The sequence below is a fragment of the Nerophis lumbriciformis genome, linkage group LG07 (genome assembly GCF_033978685.3).
Source record: "Nerophis lumbriciformis linkage group LG07, RoL_Nlum_v2.1, whole genome shotgun sequence".
NCBI classification, from domain to species: Eukaryota; Metazoa; Chordata; class Actinopteri; order Syngnathiformes; family Syngnathidae; genus Nerophis; species Nerophis lumbriciformis.
The window spans coordinates 42,080,001-42,097,946 of record NC_084554.2 but is presented as its reverse complement, the minus strand read 5'-3'; the positions used below and the strand labels follow the sequence as shown (position 1 = coordinate 42,097,946).

General features: G+C 36.9%; 1 protein-coding gene and 1 long non-coding RNA gene across 2 annotated transcripts in view; one reads left to right on the top strand and one right to left on the bottom strand.

Annotated features, from left to right (window-relative positions):
* Nucleotides 1-17,946, bottom strand: part of LOC133609493 (uncharacterized) — a 301,958-nt gene that overhangs the window by 29,588 nt on the left and 254,424 nt on the right. The gene's annotated exons all lie outside the window — the stretch shown is intronic.
* Nucleotides 1-17,946, top strand: part of LOC133609492 (cadherin-12-like) — a 364,499-nt gene that overhangs the window by 193,121 nt on the left and 153,432 nt on the right. Inside the window, exon 5 of the mRNA XM_061965103.2 lies at nt 3,841-4,008. Coding sequence (XP_061821087.1) covers nt 3,841-4,008 — 168 coding nt within the window. The remainder of the gene's footprint in view (nt 1-3,840; nt 4,009-17,946) is intronic.

Sequence of the window (17,946 nt, the reverse complement as noted above, 5' to 3'; positions counted from 1 at the left end):
AAGAATTTATCTGAATGTGCATGAACTATTTCTGTTCAAAATTGTTAGAAATGTCACATGTGAAATGTTTAAATATTAACTGTCAGTTTACTGTACTGTGCCAACTGTACTACTATATGAGTACGTATTTTTTATTGTTTCATTGAAAATAAAACAGCAAAGTCCATTTGGCTGTCATCTGTTTTAATTATGAGACACAATTAGGTCAAAGTCATGATGTTTTTTTTTACATGCTTGAAATAAGAAATTATTACTTTAAAAAAGTAGTTTTATACTTTTGAGTGTTGATGACACAGCTTTGCAACACTTGATATTCTAGTTTCAAGCATGTTTTACTCAATATAGGTCATGTCTGTGTAATCATGTTTTGTTTTAGTCATGTTTTGTTTAGTTATTGGACTTTTTAGTTTCTGGCTTTTCACTCCCTTGTCTTGTTTCCATGGTTACCCATTAGTTTCATCTGTTCCACGTTTGGACTCATTGTGCACTCTTGTTTGTCACCATAGCAACCCATTAATTTTCACCTGTCACGTCACGCACCTGTTTTCGTTAATCATGTCTGTGTTATTTAAGCTTTTCATTTTCTGTTGTTCGTCCTGGTGTCATATCTTTTCTAACCCTGCTATCCTCGCGTATCAAGCCCTGTTCACAGTCCCATGCCACAGTAAGTGTTTTTTATTTCGTGTTCACAGTTTCTACCTTTGTGCAAGTTTTGTTTTCATTCGCCAAGTTTTTTTTACCTCCGCCATTGTGCGCGCTTTTCGTTTGTTCCTTTTTGATAGTAATAAATAAATCATGTACCCACCTTCAAGCCTTGTCTGATCCAAATTCACTTGCATCTTGGGAAAACAAAAACTCCATAGTCCACGTTTTGACAAATATAGGTCATCAAATCTCAGCAACAAGCTGTAATATCTTACTGAGATCATTTAGGACCAAAACCCTTAAAACAAGTAAAACACTAACATAAAATCTGCTTAGTGAGAAGATGTCATGTCTGTGTGATCATGTTTTGTTTTAGTCATGTTTTGTTTAGTTATTGGACTCTTTAGTTTCTGGCTTTTCACTCCCTTGTCTTGTTTCCATGATTACCCATTAGTTTTACCTGTTCCCCGTTTGGACTCATTGTGCACTCTTGTTTGTCACCATAGCAACCCATTAGTTTTCACCTGTCACGTCACGCACCTGTTTCACGTTTTGAGTCACGCACCTGTTTTCGTTAATCATGTCTGTAGTATTTAAGTTCATTGTTTTCAGTTTGTCTTGCTGGTGACAACCCACAATTATGCTCTACACACTCTTCATCCTCTTAGATCCTGCTTCATGTCCCATGCCAAAGTAAGTTTTTGTTCCATGTTTATAGTCTTTTTGGTTTCATAGTTTGTTCTCCGCCATTGTGCGCGCTTTTCGTTTTTTTGATATATTAAATAAATCATGTACTCACATTCCCGTCTCGCCCGAGCCAACTTTCCGTTGCATCCCGGAAAAGCAAACACCCAGGACCAAGTCATGACAGAAGAATTATCTTATCAGACAGAAAATAAGCAAATATCACCCTTATTTGAGATATTCAATCATACTTAGATTTCAGTTTTTGCAGTGTATATATACATAATACGTGCTACCTCAAATTGCATTCATTTGACAAAGTCTATTGTAAGATTCATGACTATTGGCATGTTTGCAACATATTAGCTTGGCCAGATGTTGCCATTAAACATCTCATCACCTTGCCTGCTTGCTGACTTTGCGTCTTTTGTGAGCGCCGGCTAACATCTGTTTACGCCTGCAGCTTGAAATTGACCAAAAGACAATAATGACGAAAGATTAACGCTGTTATTTGTTTGTTATTTACGCCCGACGCGCCACGGGGGGACGGATCAATCAATGCGGCAGAAAAGTGCCGGATTGGCAGCGGGCCGGGAGCGTCTATAGCGCCGTTCACAACGTATTAAAAAAAAAAAAAAGCTTCATACATATCACAAAAGGCGACACAGGTGGAAGGTTTTGCCGATCGCGGCGCTCAGAGCGCACGCTGAGCCCGGATGGGAAAATGGCGCGGCTGGAGACAAAAAAATCACGTGGCGAGGGAAAGTGTTTCCCCTGCTGGGGGAGCGCCGATCCACACAAACACACCTCAAACAAATGATCAGTCCACAAAGGGCGTAAGTCAGATGACGCATGAATTGTCTTTGAAACTAAACATGTCTATCAAATACAAACCCCGTTTCCATATGAGTTGGGAAATTGTGTTAGATGTAAATATAAACGGAATACAATGATTTGCAAATAATTTTCAACCCGTATTCAGTTAAATATGCTACAAAGACAACATATTTGATGTTCAAACTGATAAACATTTTTTTTTTGCAAATAATCATTCACTTTAGAATTTGATGCCAGCAACACGTGACAAAGAAGTTGGGAAAGGTGGCAATAAATACTGATAAAGTTGAGGAATGCTCATCAAACACTTATTTGGAACATCCCACAGGTGTGCAGGCTAATTGGGAACAGGTGGGTGCCATGATTGGGTAAAAAAGTAGATTCCATGAGATGCTCAGTCATTCACAAACACGGATGGGGCGAGGGTCACCACTTTGTCAACAAATGCGTGAGCAAATTGTTGAACAGTTTAAGAAAAATCGTTCTCAACCAGCTATTGCAAGGAATTTAGGGATTTCACCATTTACGGTCCGTAATATCATCAAAGGGTTCAGAGAATCTGGAGAAGTCACTGCACGTAAGCAGCTAAACCCATGACCTTTGATCCCTCAGGCTGAACGGTATCAACAAGCGACATCAGTGTGTAAAGGACATCACCACATGGGCTCAGGAACACTTCAGAAACCCACTGTCATTAACTACAGTTGGTCGCTACATCTGTAAGTGCATGTTAAAACTCTCCTATGCGAGGCAAAAACCGTTTATCAACAACACCCAGAAACGCCGTCGGCTTCGCTGGGCCTGAGCTCATCTAAGATGGACTGATACAAAGTGGAATAGTGTTCTGTGGTCTGACGAGTCCACATTTCAAATTGTTTTTGGAAACTGTGGACGTCGTGTCCTCCGGACCAAAGAGGAAAAGAACCATCCGGATTGTTATAGGCGCAAAGTTGAAAAGCCAGCATCTGTGATGGTATGGGGGTGTATTAGTGCCCAAGACATGGGTAACTTACACATCTGTGAAGGCACTATTAATGCTGAAAGGTACATACAGGTTTTGGAGCAACATATGTTGCCATCCAAGCAACGTTACCATGGACGCCCCTGCTTATTTCATCAACATGGCTTCATAGTAAAAGAGTGCGGGTACTAGACTGGCCTGCCTGTAGTCCAGACCTGTCTCCCATTGAAAATGTGTGGTGCATTATGAAGCCTAAAATACCACAACGGAAACCCCCTGACTGTTGAACAACTTAAGCTGTACATCAAGCAAGAATGGGAAATATTTCCACCTGAGAAGCTTAAAAAATGTGTCTCCTCAGTTCCCAAACGTTTACTGAGTGTTGTTAAAAGAAAAGGTGATGTAACACAGTGGTGAACATGCCCTTTCCCAACTACTTTGGCACATGTTGCAGCCATGACATTTTAAGTTAATTATTATTTGCAAAAAAAAAAATAAAGTTTATGAGTTTGAACATCAAATATCTTGTCTTTGTAGTGCATTCAATTGAATATGGGTTGAAAAGGATTTGCAAATCATTGTATTCCGTTTATATTTACATCTAACACAATTTCCCAACTCATATGGAAACGGGGTTTGTTTTTGTTGACTTTTGGCTCAGAATTCCCAGCTCAAATGTTTGTATTTGTCTCACACCACTTTTGTACCTGCAGGTGTGATAAAGACGGCCTTACCCAACATGGACAGAGAGGTGAAGGAACAGTACCAGGTCTTGATCCAGGCCAAGGATATGGGGGGGCAGCTGGGGGGGCTGGCCGGGACCACCACGGTCAACATCACCCTCAGCGACGTCAACGACAACCCGCCCAGGTTCTCTAAAAGTGAGTGGATGATATTGTAGTGTACAGTGTGGGAAGGGGTTCATGGGGCGCCCATTCCTGGGTGGAACTCGCGTGAGAGGAAGAATCACTTTGGCAATGCGGTCTGCTGAAAATGTCGGAAAGCGCCACTCTACATAGCAACTGCAATTGCCACAAAACACATTTTAAGATGTGCAACACTCTACTGCCATCTGGCGACTACAGTGGATAGTGCGCCACTCCAATGTGTCATGTTTCATGTGTCGGGTAAACTGCTTTGACCATTCAAAATCAACTTTACAAGAAACGTGAGTGGAGATGTTGCACACGGACACGGTGTGCAGAATTTTTTTTCCCTACCTTTTAACTATTACATTTAAAAACAAAAGGATGCCATACATCTTAATAGAAAATTACTATAGCCGTGAAACATTTGTCACGTTTCATGTGTCGGGTAAACCACAACGAATAGGGCCATACAAAATCAACTTTATAAGAAACGCGGACACAGTGTGCAGGATTTTTTTCTTCTTCTGCCATTTAAATATGACATTTAAAAACAAAAGAATGCCACAAATGTTAATAGAAAATTACCATAGCCGTGAAACATGTGTCACGTTTCATGTGTCGGGTAAACCACGACGAATAGGGCCATACAAAATCAACTGTATAAGAAACGTCAGTGGGGATGTCGCACGCGGACACGGTGTGCAGGATTTTATTTTTCCTGCCATTTAAATATGACATTTAAAAACAAAAGAATGCCATAAATGTTGATAGAAAATTACTATAGCCGTGAAAAAATTGTCGCGTTTCATGTGTCGGGTAAACCGCGACAAATAGGGCCACACAAAATCAACTTTATAAGAAACGTGAGTGGGGATGTTGCACGTGGAAACGGTGTGCAGAATTTTTTCCCCCGCCATTTAAATATGACATTTAAAGACAAAAGGATACCATAAATATTAATAGAAAATTACTATCGCCATGAAAATGTTGTCACGTTTCATGTGTCGGGTAAACCACGACGAATAGGACCATACAAAATCAACTTTACAAGAAACGTGAGTGGGGATGTTGCACGTGGAAACGGTGTGCAGAATCTTTTTCCCCGCCATTCAAATATGACATATAAAGACAAAAGGATGCCATAAATGTTAATAGAAAATTACTGTAGCCATTAAAAATGTGTCACGTTTCATGTGTCGGATAAACCGCGACAAATAGGGCCATATAAAATCGACTTTATAAGAAACGTCAGTGGGGATGTTGCACGCGGACACAGTGTGCAGAATTTTATTTTTTTGCGATTTAAATATGACATTTAAAAACAAAAGGATGCCATAAATATTAATAGACAATTACTATCACCATGAAAATGTTGTCACGTTTCAAGTGTCGGGTAAACCGCGCCTAATAGGGCCACACAAAATCAATTTCATAAGAAACGTCAGTGGGGATGTTGCAGGCGGACACAGTGCGCATCATTTTTTTCCTGCCATTTAAATATGACATTTAAAAACAAAAGGATGCCATGAATATTTATAGAAAATTACTATCGCCATGAAAATGTTGTCACGTTTCATGTGTCGGGTGTCATGATCTGTGGTCTAGATCATGTTTTGTTTAGTTATGTTCTGTTACTTTTGGACACCATAGTTCCTGTTTTTGCGCTTCCTTGTTTGGTCGCCATGGCGACTAATTGGTTTCACCTGACTCATTTTGACACACGCACCTGGCCCTTATCAAAGAGACTATTTAAGCCTGTCGTTGCCAGTTAGTCGGCCTGGCGACATTACTCTGTTTTTGCTCTGTTCATGCCGTCGATTCATGCTCTGCCAAGTAAGGTTTTTCATGCCACAGTTAGCGAGTTTTGTTTCATGTCCATAGTATCTGCCTATGTGTTAGTTTTTGTTTCATACGTTTAGTTGTGCCTTCGCCTTGAGCGTCTTTTGTTGTACCCTTTATAGTCAAGAATAAATCATGTTTTTACCTGCAAGCCTTGTCCGGTCAAGTTCGTTTGCATCCCTGGAGAACAAATCTCGCAGCAAGCTGCGTAAAGATCCACGTTATGACATCGGGTAAACCGCGACGAATATGGCCATACAAAATCAACTTTATAAGAAACGTCAGTGGGGATGTTGCACGTGGACACGGTGTGCAGATTTTTGTTCTTCTTCTGCCATTTAAATATGACATTTAAAAACAAAAGGATGCCATAAATATTAATAGAAAATTACTATTGCCGTGAAAATATTGTCACATTTCATGTGTCGGGTAAACCGCGACAAATATGGCCATACAAAGTCAACTTTATAAGAAACGTCTGTGGGGATGTTGCACACGGACACAGTGTGCAGAATTTTTTTCCTGCCATTTAAATACAAAAGGATGCCATGAATGTTGATAGAAAATTACTATCGTCGTGAAAAATGTGTCACGTTTCATGTGTCTGGTAAACCGCGACAAATAGGGCCATACAAAATAAACTTTAAAAGAAACATGAGTGGGGATGTTGCACGTGGAAAAGATGTGCAGAATTTTTTTTCCCGCCATTATTTATGACATCTAAAGACAAAAAGGTGCCATAAATGTTAATAGAAAATTACGAAAGGCGTGAAAACTGTGTCACGTTTCATGTGTCGGGTAAACCGTGAAGAGTATGGCCATACAAAATCAACTTTATAAGAAACGTGAGTGGGGATGTTGCACGCGGACACGGTGTGCAGAATTTTTTTTTCTTCTGCCATTTAAATATGACATTTAAAAACAAAAGGATGCCATAAATATTAATAGAAAATTACTATTGCCGTGAAAATATTGTCACATTTCATGTGTCGGGTAAACCGCGACGAATAGGGCCATACAAAATCAACTTTATAAGAAACGTCTGTGCAGAATTATTTTTTTCTTCTGCCATTTAAATATGACATTTAAAAACAAAAGGATGCCATAAATGTTAATAGAACATTACTATAGCCGTGAAAAATGTGTCACGTTTCATGTGTCGGGTAAACCGCGACAAATAGGGCCACACAAAATCAACTTTATAAGAAACGTGAATGGGGATGTTGCACGTGGACACGGTGTGCAGGAATTTTGTTCTGCCATTTAAATATGACATTTAAAAACAAAAGGATGCCATAAATGTTAATAGAAAATTACTGTAGCCGTGAAAAATTTGTCACGTTTCATGTGTCGGGTAAACCGCGACAAATAGGGCCACACAAAATCAACTTTATAAGAAACGTTAATGGGGATGTTGCACGCGGACACGGTGTGCAGAATTTTTTTTCTGCCATTCAAATATGACATTTACAAACAAAATGCCATAAAATTACAATAGTCTCCAAACTTTTACCACAAAAAAAATGAAAGCATGCAATGGCAATTTTGATATTTTTCATTTTCAAAACCATTTGTATGGTGGCCTGGAAGTGCAAAGCACTTTAACATGTCATGAAACAAACTACAATTACAGAAAACACAAAAACAAAAGACGATACAACTTACAATTGAATAAACCTGAAAGGGAATGTGCCAAATCACAGACTGACAGCTTAACCAGCTCATCATTTTGTCCACTTCCACTGAATCTTCACTTCTTCATTCAGGCTCTGCAGATATGGAAAAAAATGATTGACTGATTTAGCTGTCAATCTGGAATTTTGGGACCTTCCCCTTCCGGTTTTTGAAATTGTAAATTGTTTCAGCATTTGTTTTTTGTGTTCTCTAAAATTATAAAGTGTTTTTGTGTTTGGTTAAATTGTTTTATGAAATTGTTCCTTGTTTCGGCTTTTCTTTTTGTGTTATTAAAATTGTAAGTTGTTTCGTTTTTTTGGTTTTTGTGTTTTTTCTGAGATTGTTCCTGTTCTTTCAGGCCACCGTAAATGTTAAAAGTTATTAAAGTTTCAAAAATGAGCCAAATAAATAGTTTTTATTACTTTTGTCATTTAAAATTTTCATAGTTCAACTATTCAGTTCAGTTTCAGTTTATATCGAACATGCATACGATACAATGTAATTCAGTTGTTTCATTACAGCACGCCCGAAAAGGAGTAGGAAGAAGCTGAGCTTATTTAATCCGACCCCTTTTCATACCGCAGCAATTTGATCCTATTTCTTTGTTCTCTGTAACAGGACAGTGAACAAATAAATAATAAACAAAGAATATACCATAGTAAGTAAATACATATTAAATACCTAAATAATCTTTGTCTCAATAAAAAAAAAAAAAAAAAAAATAATAATATACCATAGTAAGTAAACACATATTAAATATCTAAATAATCTTTGTCTCAATAAAAAAAAAGGTAATAATAATTTAAATTAAAAAAAGGGTTTAAGATATTCATCATAGTTCTTGTTCTCTGTGCTTTGTGAACATTTGTAGTTTGAGCAGTCTCTTAAACTGAATCATATTGATGCTTTGTTTGATTTATTTGGTTAATCCGTTCCATAATTTAATTCCACATACTGATACCCCGCATTCCGCCCGATTGTAGCTGAGATAGGCTCCAGCGCCCCCCGCGACCCCGAAGGGAACAAGCGGTAGAAAATGGATGGATATGCTAAAGGTTTTAAGTGTTACACATGTTAGTTGCCATGCAAGTTTTTAGTTTTTTATGCCCTTTTTTTCAAGAGAAAACCCTATTTTTAATGGCAAAAACACAAAATAGGCAATATTTTGCCCTAAACATTTTTCAAAATGGAATATTTGATGTAACATAAATACAGCCTTAAAGTGGAACTGCACTTTTTTCTATCATTCACAAATATGAGAGACAAGAAGACAAAAGTTTTTCTTTTCTTTTGCATTTTAAAATGTAAAAATCGGATCGTTCTAGGTGGCTAGCAATGCAGCTAATGGGAACGATCGATTCTACCTCTAAATCACTTTGAAAATGCATTCAAAAACCGTCAACAATACTTCATTTACGTTCCCTAACCGGTATAATAACCAAACTGTATCGACATTGTTATTGTAAGAGCAAACACTGAGGAACTCTTTTTCTAGCGTAGATACACATCGGCGAGCTTCGGTATTAGCCATAAAAGCTAACTATGGAAAGAGATAAGCTTGATTCTAAGTCAGCAGGTAACGCGTTTGAGTTTGTAATGCACAACACTGTGATAGGACACCAATTTGTAATTTGTACACAGCTAGGCAGACAGTGTATGTACATATAATAACATGCATGACGTGCTGCGTGTATCATGATCAATATTAAAGTGAGTCACTCGATGGACAGTTGTTCGTTCGGGGACGTTCCCTGTTGATTTTGGGTAAGCACGCCATTTATGTCGAAATAGTTTGTCTCCAAAATCCAAATTTGCAGCTTTGAGTCACTTTCTACCTCACTCTATCGACTTCCGTCTGCTCCAATGTTCAACCCTCTTTTTTGTGCTCACTCCTATAAGCAGTCAATCTTCTTCAGTATATTCAGCTTCAAAAAGATAAGGTTAATTTATCCAAAAACAGTTACTACATTATATATAGACTTACAATGTGTATGAAAACATTGATGGAGGGTTTTGAAGTTGTTTTAGAGGGCTTTGAAGGCTACAAGGGTGACTCCCATTAATCGCATCTTTGTTGCGTTTTTTAACATCTTTAAAATCGTTAAAAAAAAAGTGTGTTCTTGTTTCTCATAATGAGTGCAAACAATAGGCGACATTCCAAAAAAGTGCAGTTCCCCTTTAAATAAGTAAATATTGCATAAAAACATTGCTTTTGATTTATGATTTTTTTTTTTTTTTTGCAAATTGAGAGTTTAAAAAAAAAAAAATCATACTAACAGGTGTCAGTAATGCATAAGGCCCCGCTCAGTCCAACACTTTACACAACACAGACGCCATAATGTCATCAAAGCTCACCTTTGAGGATGTCACACACATACAGCACCAACATTTCGGAACAAGGATGAAGTGATAAAAGAAAGGAACAAATATAATACGTCAATTTGTGGCCGCAAGGGAGAAAGTTTTGTACAAGTTTTACTTTTGCATCTCATTGTCCATAACTGTGGTGCGTTCAAGGACTCTCAAATAAGGTTAGAAACAGTGTGTGACGTTTTAATGGTGTTCTCAGGGTAAGTAATGTGTCCGTAGAGCCTGCTCATGAGCTCCAACGCGCTTTTCCTTTTTTTTTTTTTTTTTTTACCTTCTGGGCACATTCAATTTTAATTATCTTCAAAGCCAAACAGGACATGGACCTTTTTTTTAAAGGGAACTGCCCTTTTTTTTAATTTTGCAAATCAATTACAATCTCTATGTGAGACAAGACCATATGTTTTTCTTATTTTAATGCATTCTAATTTGTAATAAATGGCCAGTACAGGTGGCTAAAATGGGAGTCATCTAAAGTGTTGCGCACATAAAGTCCTCTTAAAAAAACATCCAACAATACTTTGTTTGAATACTAACCAAGTACTGTACCAGCGATATTGTTAATACAAGCGCTAACATTAAGAGACTACTTTCTCGTGATCACAGAGAGAGGTAACCAGCTTATGCTGCTATATTGACATACTGAGCTGCTGCATCGCCTCTGAGTTGGTGAAAGTTAATTCTAGATTATAAATCATGCCTCTCACCTGGATAGTAGAAGAATGCGGACATAAACCGAGAAGTTGGTCAACTTTGACATCCAACTTATACCTGGAGATCAAAAGAAGGACGTTTGCGGCACCTTTTTTTCTTTAACCTGCGTGAGGATTATGATTAATTCTTCATCTAAACGGTAAGATATAAACATACCACCAGTCGGCATCCCAGTGAGAGCAGACATTGTACAGTAGTGATTGTTTTATTATGTTTGTAGTTTGCATTTCTTCTTGAGCACTTAGCAATACTGGTTGGATCTGCTTATCGCTCAGCTTCTAAAACTTGTAGAACATCCTCCTTATATTCAGGCAAAGAATCATCATTTGTCCCAAAGTAGTCTTTGTTGTCTCTCATGAAGTCCACATGATTAATAGTTGTTGTTGAAGGAAATTGCAAACGTTGTAATGTGTCTATTAAATCGATATGCTTAAAATAAGCAAAATATGTAAACATTACATGTTATTATGAATGTGCCTGTCACTACAGTATATATATATATATATATATATATATGTACATACATACATATATATATATATATATATATACATATACATATATATATATATATATATGTACATATATATATATATATATATATATACATATATATATATATATATATATATATATATATTTATATATATGTGTATATGTGTATATATATATATATATATATATATATGTATATATATATATATATAAATATTGGAGGTGTTTAGAGTGCTTTATAGGCCGACAAGAGCAGATCTTATTGCCTCTATAGTTGGCTGACTTTTGCTAGAATGTATTTACGAGTTAGAATGCATAACAAAAAGAAAACAAGTGCGCTTGTCTTACATAATGATTGTGAATGATGGGCAAAATTCTCTAAAAAAGTGCAGTTATCCTCACTTTATCGCCTAAATTTGTTTTTACTTTTCTTTGCCAACATTTCTCAATAGATATCAGTCCGAAACGAAAATCGCAAACATGAATTTTTTTTATTTGTTTTTAATTGTGGAACTTTTGAAGATCTATTGTTATTGTCACATATTTCAATTTGTAAAATAACACATTTATATTACAGTAGTTCCTCATCTTATGAGTATAATTGATTCTGTGACAGATCTTGACTTAAAACGTCGATCTCAAATCAACATCTCCCATTGAAATGAATTGAATTACATTTGATTTTGTGACTCTCCAAAATTGTGGCTCTCCATGTACTACCATGATGACCAACAATAAAATACAGTAGCTTATTAGGCCTCAATATTGATTAAAAACAAGATATAGATTTTATTCAACAATTATTTTTTATATTTTTGACCACAGTTTGAACAGTAACACTGTGTTTGGATATTTCACTAAGTGGTCCTTTGGCGTACCTTTGGACCCCGTGTACCACAGTTTGGAATAATATATACCATAAATAACGTCGGACATGTGCAGAGTAACGTTGTCGAGGTCAGAGGTGTCCAAAATGCGGTCTGGGGTCTATTTGTAGCCCACAGCTTGCATTTTATTGGCCCGCAACATATTGTAGGAAACAAAGAAACTGGGGATGTCCGATAATGGCTTTTTTGCCGATATCCGATATTCCGATATTGTCCAACTCTTAATTACCGATATCAACCGATATCGATATATACAGTCGTGGAATTAACACATTATTATGCCTAATTTGGGCAATCATATATGGTGAAGATAAGATTATTAAAAAAAAAATAATAATTAAATAAAAATTCTTGAATAAAAAAGAAAATAAAACAATATAAAAACAGTTACATAGAAACTAGTAATTAATGAAAATGAGTAAAATTAACTGTTAAAGGTTAGAACTATTAGTGGACCAGCAGCACGCACAATCATGTGTGCTTACGGACTGTATCCCTTGCAGACTGTATTGATATATATTGATATATAATGTAGGAACCAGAATATTAATAACAGAAAGAAACAACCCTTTTGTGTGAATGAGGGAGGTTTTTTGGGTTGGTGCACTAATTGCAAGTGTATCTTGTGTTTTTTATGTTGATTTGATAAAAAAAACCAAAAAACCCAAAAAATAAAAACCATATCGATAATAAAAAAAACAATACCGATAATTTCCAATATTACATTTTAAAGCATTTATCTCTAAAAGAAACTAAAAAAAAATGTATGGAAAAAGACGTAATGCAACGGAAACATTTTTGAAAATGTAATGTTTAATGACTAAAAGTGTCCAATGTTTGAAAAATGTATTTGATAATTGTTTTTATTTTTTTTTTAAAGGGGAGCATTATCACCAGACCTATGTAAGCATCAATATATACCTTGATGTTGCAGAAAAAAGACCATATATTTTTTTAACCGATTTCCGAACTCTAAATGGGTGAATTTTGGCGAATTAAACACCTTTCTAATATTCGCTCTCGGAGCGATGACGTCACAACGTGGCGTCACATCGGGAAGCAATCCGCCATTTTCTCAAACACCGAGTCTAATCAGCTCTGTTATTTTCCGTACCTTGGAGACATCATGCCTCGTCGGTGTGTTGTCGGAGGGTGTAACAACACGAACAGGGACGGATTCAAGTTGCACCAGTGGCCCAAAGATGCGAAAGTGGCAAGAAATTGGACGTTTGTTCCGCACACTTTACCGACGAAAGCTATGCTACGACAGAGATGGCAAGAATGTGTGGATATCCTGCGACACTCAAAGCAGATGCATTTCCAACGATAAAGTCAAAGAAATCTGCCGCCAGACCCCCATTGAATCTGCCGGAGTGTGTGAGCAATTCAGGGACAAAGGACCTCGGTAGCACGGCAAGCAATGGCGGCAGTTTGTTCCCGTAGACGAGCGAGCTAAACCCCCTGGATGTCTTGGCTCACATCGACCCTAGCTTCCCTGGCCTGCTGACATCAACTCCAAAACTGGACAGATTTTCAGGAAAAGAGCGCGGATGAGGGTATGTCTACAGAATATATTAATTGATGAAAATTGGGCTGTCTGCACTCTCAAAGTGCATGTTGTTGCCAAATGTATTTCATATGCTGTAAACCTAGTTCATAGTTGTTAGTTTCCTTTAATGCCAAACAAACACATACCAATCGTTGGTTAGAAGACGATCGCCGAATTCGTCCTCGCTTTCTCCCGTGTCGCTGGCTGTCGTGTCGTTTTCGTCGGTTTCGCTTGCATACGGTTCAAACCGATATGGCTCAATAGCTTCAGTTTCTTCTTCAATTTCGTTTTCGCTACCTGCCTCCACACTACAACCATCCGTTTCAATACATTCGTAATCTGTTGAATCGCTTAAGCCGTTGAAATCAGAGTTTGAATCCGAGCTAATGTCGCTATAGCTTGCTGTTCTTTCCGCCATGTTTGTTTGTGTTGGCTTCACTATGTGACGTCACAGGAAAATGGACGGGTGTTTATAACGATGGTTAAAATCAGACACTTTGAAGCCTTTTTTAGGGATATTGCATGATGGGTAAAATTTTGAAAAAAACTTTGAAAAATATAATAAGCCACTGGGAACTGATTTTTAATGGTTTTAACCATTCTGAAATTGTGATAATGTTCCCCTTTAAATGCTAAAAAAAACACATTTTTATTTAAACCTTACTGTCTGCTTAGTCTTATAAATAACAACTTGTATTATTATTAATTATTAGTATCAACATTCAAGCTTATTCTCATGACGATAAGTTTAAATGCTGTTTTTTCTTACATTTTTACAATAATATTTTGCCGGCTATCAAAACTTGAGCTTTGGGCCGCAAATAGTTTCCTGGCCTCACTTTCGCCACCCCTGTATTGACTTATTATAAAACACTTTGTCACCTTTTACGCAACGTTTATCGTTTTTTTATGCGGCCCTTAGTGGAAAAACTTTGGACACCCGTGGTCTATTTGGAAAGGTTGGAGACAAACTTAGCTCATTAGCATTAAAGCCAAGTACACTAATTCCTTATTGTGGAATCTGTGACACTGCTGGCAAATATTAAAATAAGACCTTTAAGATAGCCATTTACTGCAGTAACAAGATATGTAATTGTGTTGTTTGTCGTCCATGCGCAAAGGTCGCCTTCTTTTTGCATGGCTGCACCGACAAGCTCCGGTTAAAAAACGCAAATCTGCGTTAGGGTTTGTTTTGTTTTTTTTGCTCGTGGAGCATCCGACTATATTTAGATGAGGTTTTAGCACGCTGCACTGTGGAGGCTGAGTCACTGCAATTCACCGTAACACTGCACCGACTTTCTCTTTTTACTTCCATTTTATTTCATAGGCTGTGAAAGCTGATGAATTGGCCTTCTCCCATTCATCACAAAAGTAAAAAAAAAAAAAAAAACGATGTAAAGTCACTGATGTGTGAGGTTTTTTGCAAAGCAGCCAGCATGTGACAGCAAAGCACAAACCTCTGCAGCGAGCCAGATTCCTTGTTGAGCTCCCTGGAATGTAAATACCGGCAAGCTGTGGAAAGGAGAGTTGATATTTCCATAATTCTGTCACAGCACAAAGGTTTGTGGCCGCGTGTGGATGCGCCTGTGCACGGATGAGGACCTTTAAAGTCCGCACAAGTCATGACAGTTTAGGCGGAATAGGGAAGTTGAATTTAACATGAGGAAAAAAAGAAGATTCTTAATTCATTCATTCATTTTTAGCTCATATTTTAGTGAATGTTTGTACACGCAGAAGGCACATCGGTGTCCTCACAAACGAGCAGAAATCACACGAAAAAATCCTTAACTTTACCAACCATATTGCTACAATAAGAAACATTTAAAAGCATAAAATCCACCCACATTAACAACGGCAAGGAGCTGAGGAGAAAGCAGTAGACAGAGGGAGAGAAGGAAGGTGTGCGTGCTCTTGACTTGTGCCACTGAAGGAGAGGTAGTGTCTTTTCCTCTGCTGTGACATAAGACTGCTTTGGCATCTTTTTCCAGAAAAGTATTGTCTCATCACAATTAAAAGTTGCTGGTGGTACTATTGTTTTTAATGTACTGCTTGCAAAAAGTTTTTTTTTTTTCTTAACTCCACAGTAATTACCTCTTTCGTTCCACACTGGTTTGTTGAATTGTGTTACTCAGAGTTGGCAAACTTGTCAAAAAGGCAAAAAACGTGCTGAATAGTGAGTGTCTCTTAGTGTACTGGAATGTGCAGCAGGTGACGTGGAGGGCTCTGCCTCCTCAGTAAAAATGTTGCGCCCTGCTTTTTGCCTGTACAAAATAAATGAATGAATGAAGCGTTGGTACTCAGACGTGAATCGCACACAAAGGCAAATTTGGCCTTATCTAAAAAAAGGAAACGTTTGCAAATAAAGGAGTTGGTAAATCGAGGTTTCACTGTACATTGTGCGTCTCCCAACTGGCGATGGTTTCTGGTTCGATCCCCAGCTTCTACTATCCAAGTATAACCCATTTACCATTTATTAAAAAATAAAAATGTATTAAAATATTCTGGTTTGTAGTCTTCCAGCAAATTCAACAATTAGGTGCCAGAAACTATATATATTTTGAAATGAATTGCAAATCAGATTCACAAAAATGTATTAAGTACAAAAAAAAAAAAAAATTATATATATATATATATATATATATATATATATATATATATATATATATATATATATATATATATATATATATATATATGTATTTTTTTATTTTCTTTTTCTAAGTCCGTCCTGTCCAGCAAATCATATTGTTGATGTCGATGCCCATATATGTTGTAATGATTTATTACTTCTCTTGTTGACCTGTTTGATTTGGCTTTATTGAATGTTTGGGTAGCATTTATCAAACAAAACAACTTTTCACTTTAGTAATATAAAAAATTATCACAGCTGTTTACCTATTTTAGGCAGGAACGTACCGTATTTTTCGGAGTATAAGTCGCACCGGAGTATAAGTTGCACCTGCCGAAAATGCATAATAAAGAAAGAAAAAAACATATATAAATCGCACTTGAGCCCGGCCAAACTATGAAAAAAACTGTGACTTATAGTCCGAAAAATACGGTAGTTATCACAAAACTGGCACCTGATGTTATTAAAAAGTATTGATTTTGAACCAAGAATGGGTTTGAATAGAGAAGCCATTCTGATTTCGATAGTTAGCCCCACTAATCGAATAGAATGGAATTTTCTGGTGCCCAAAGATTAACAATCAACAATACCGTGATAATGATGAAAACCCTGATATGAAATGTCCACATCGTCACATTCCTAGTTCGACTCGACAACCTTTAAGGACTTGCATGAAATCAATTCAAAACCTTGAACCGACTTGAATATTTATTGAGCACATAATAGCCAGACTCACACGCAATCCCCACCATCGCTACTTGGATCAACACAGGGGTCAAATTGAGGAATAACAAATGTCTGTCGTATACCAGCACACGTATCGAGGCAGATGTCTGTTATGTATTTTCTTCCAGAAATGGTTGACGACTCGAATTTACTTGTAAAAATGAGACGTGAGTTCATTAAAAAAAAGAAAAGGGAAATATGGAACAAGTGAAGCAGATCAAATGGTGTGCTGGTATGGAAATGTCTGATGGAAATGCTCACATATCAGCTTCTAATGACTTCCCAGAGTCAGTCTGTCGATACTTTTATGATATCACATGCTCTAAAAATTCCATATGCTCCCGTGTGTGACACATTTGTACTGAGGAGCAATTGTACATGAAAAATGATCAACCGTTCCAACTAATCGCCGCCGTTTGCTTGCAGAAACTCACTAAAAAATAAACTCATAACTGGCAAAATACATGTTAAACTACTCAAAATGTTTATTGCTCCATCTCAGGCAACTTCATTTCACGTTTGGCAATTAAGAGAAGCTGGGACAAGACTGAAAGTAACAGGAGTGAGATTTTAGCAGAGAAAAAAAAAATGAAATAACCAAGCACATTACAGTGCAATAAATAATTTAGAACCCCCAGTCATCGTTGAAATACGATGAAATACACAGAACAATGAGTGAACGATATTACTTTTGGTTGGTAACACTTTATACTAAGGGTTAAGGGTGATAAGGCATTGATCAATACTGCGTTCGTCATTTATAAAGCATATTTTCCGACATGAATACTCATTAGTATACAGTTTACAAACACAGTTATAAATGTTTTACTCATTATTAATAATCAAATTAGTTAAGGATTAGTAAACACTGAATTCCTAATTTTTAAAGCATATTTCCAACATGGATACTCATAGTATACGGTTTATGAACAGTGTCGGAGGCAGATATTTACATATATCCGTATTTAAGTGTTACTTCTTTAATTTCATAATCATATTACAAAACAGCTAGTGTTTTTCTTCCAATTGTGGTCTTTTGGTTGTCTGCAAATACTGTGTGCTAACCTTGA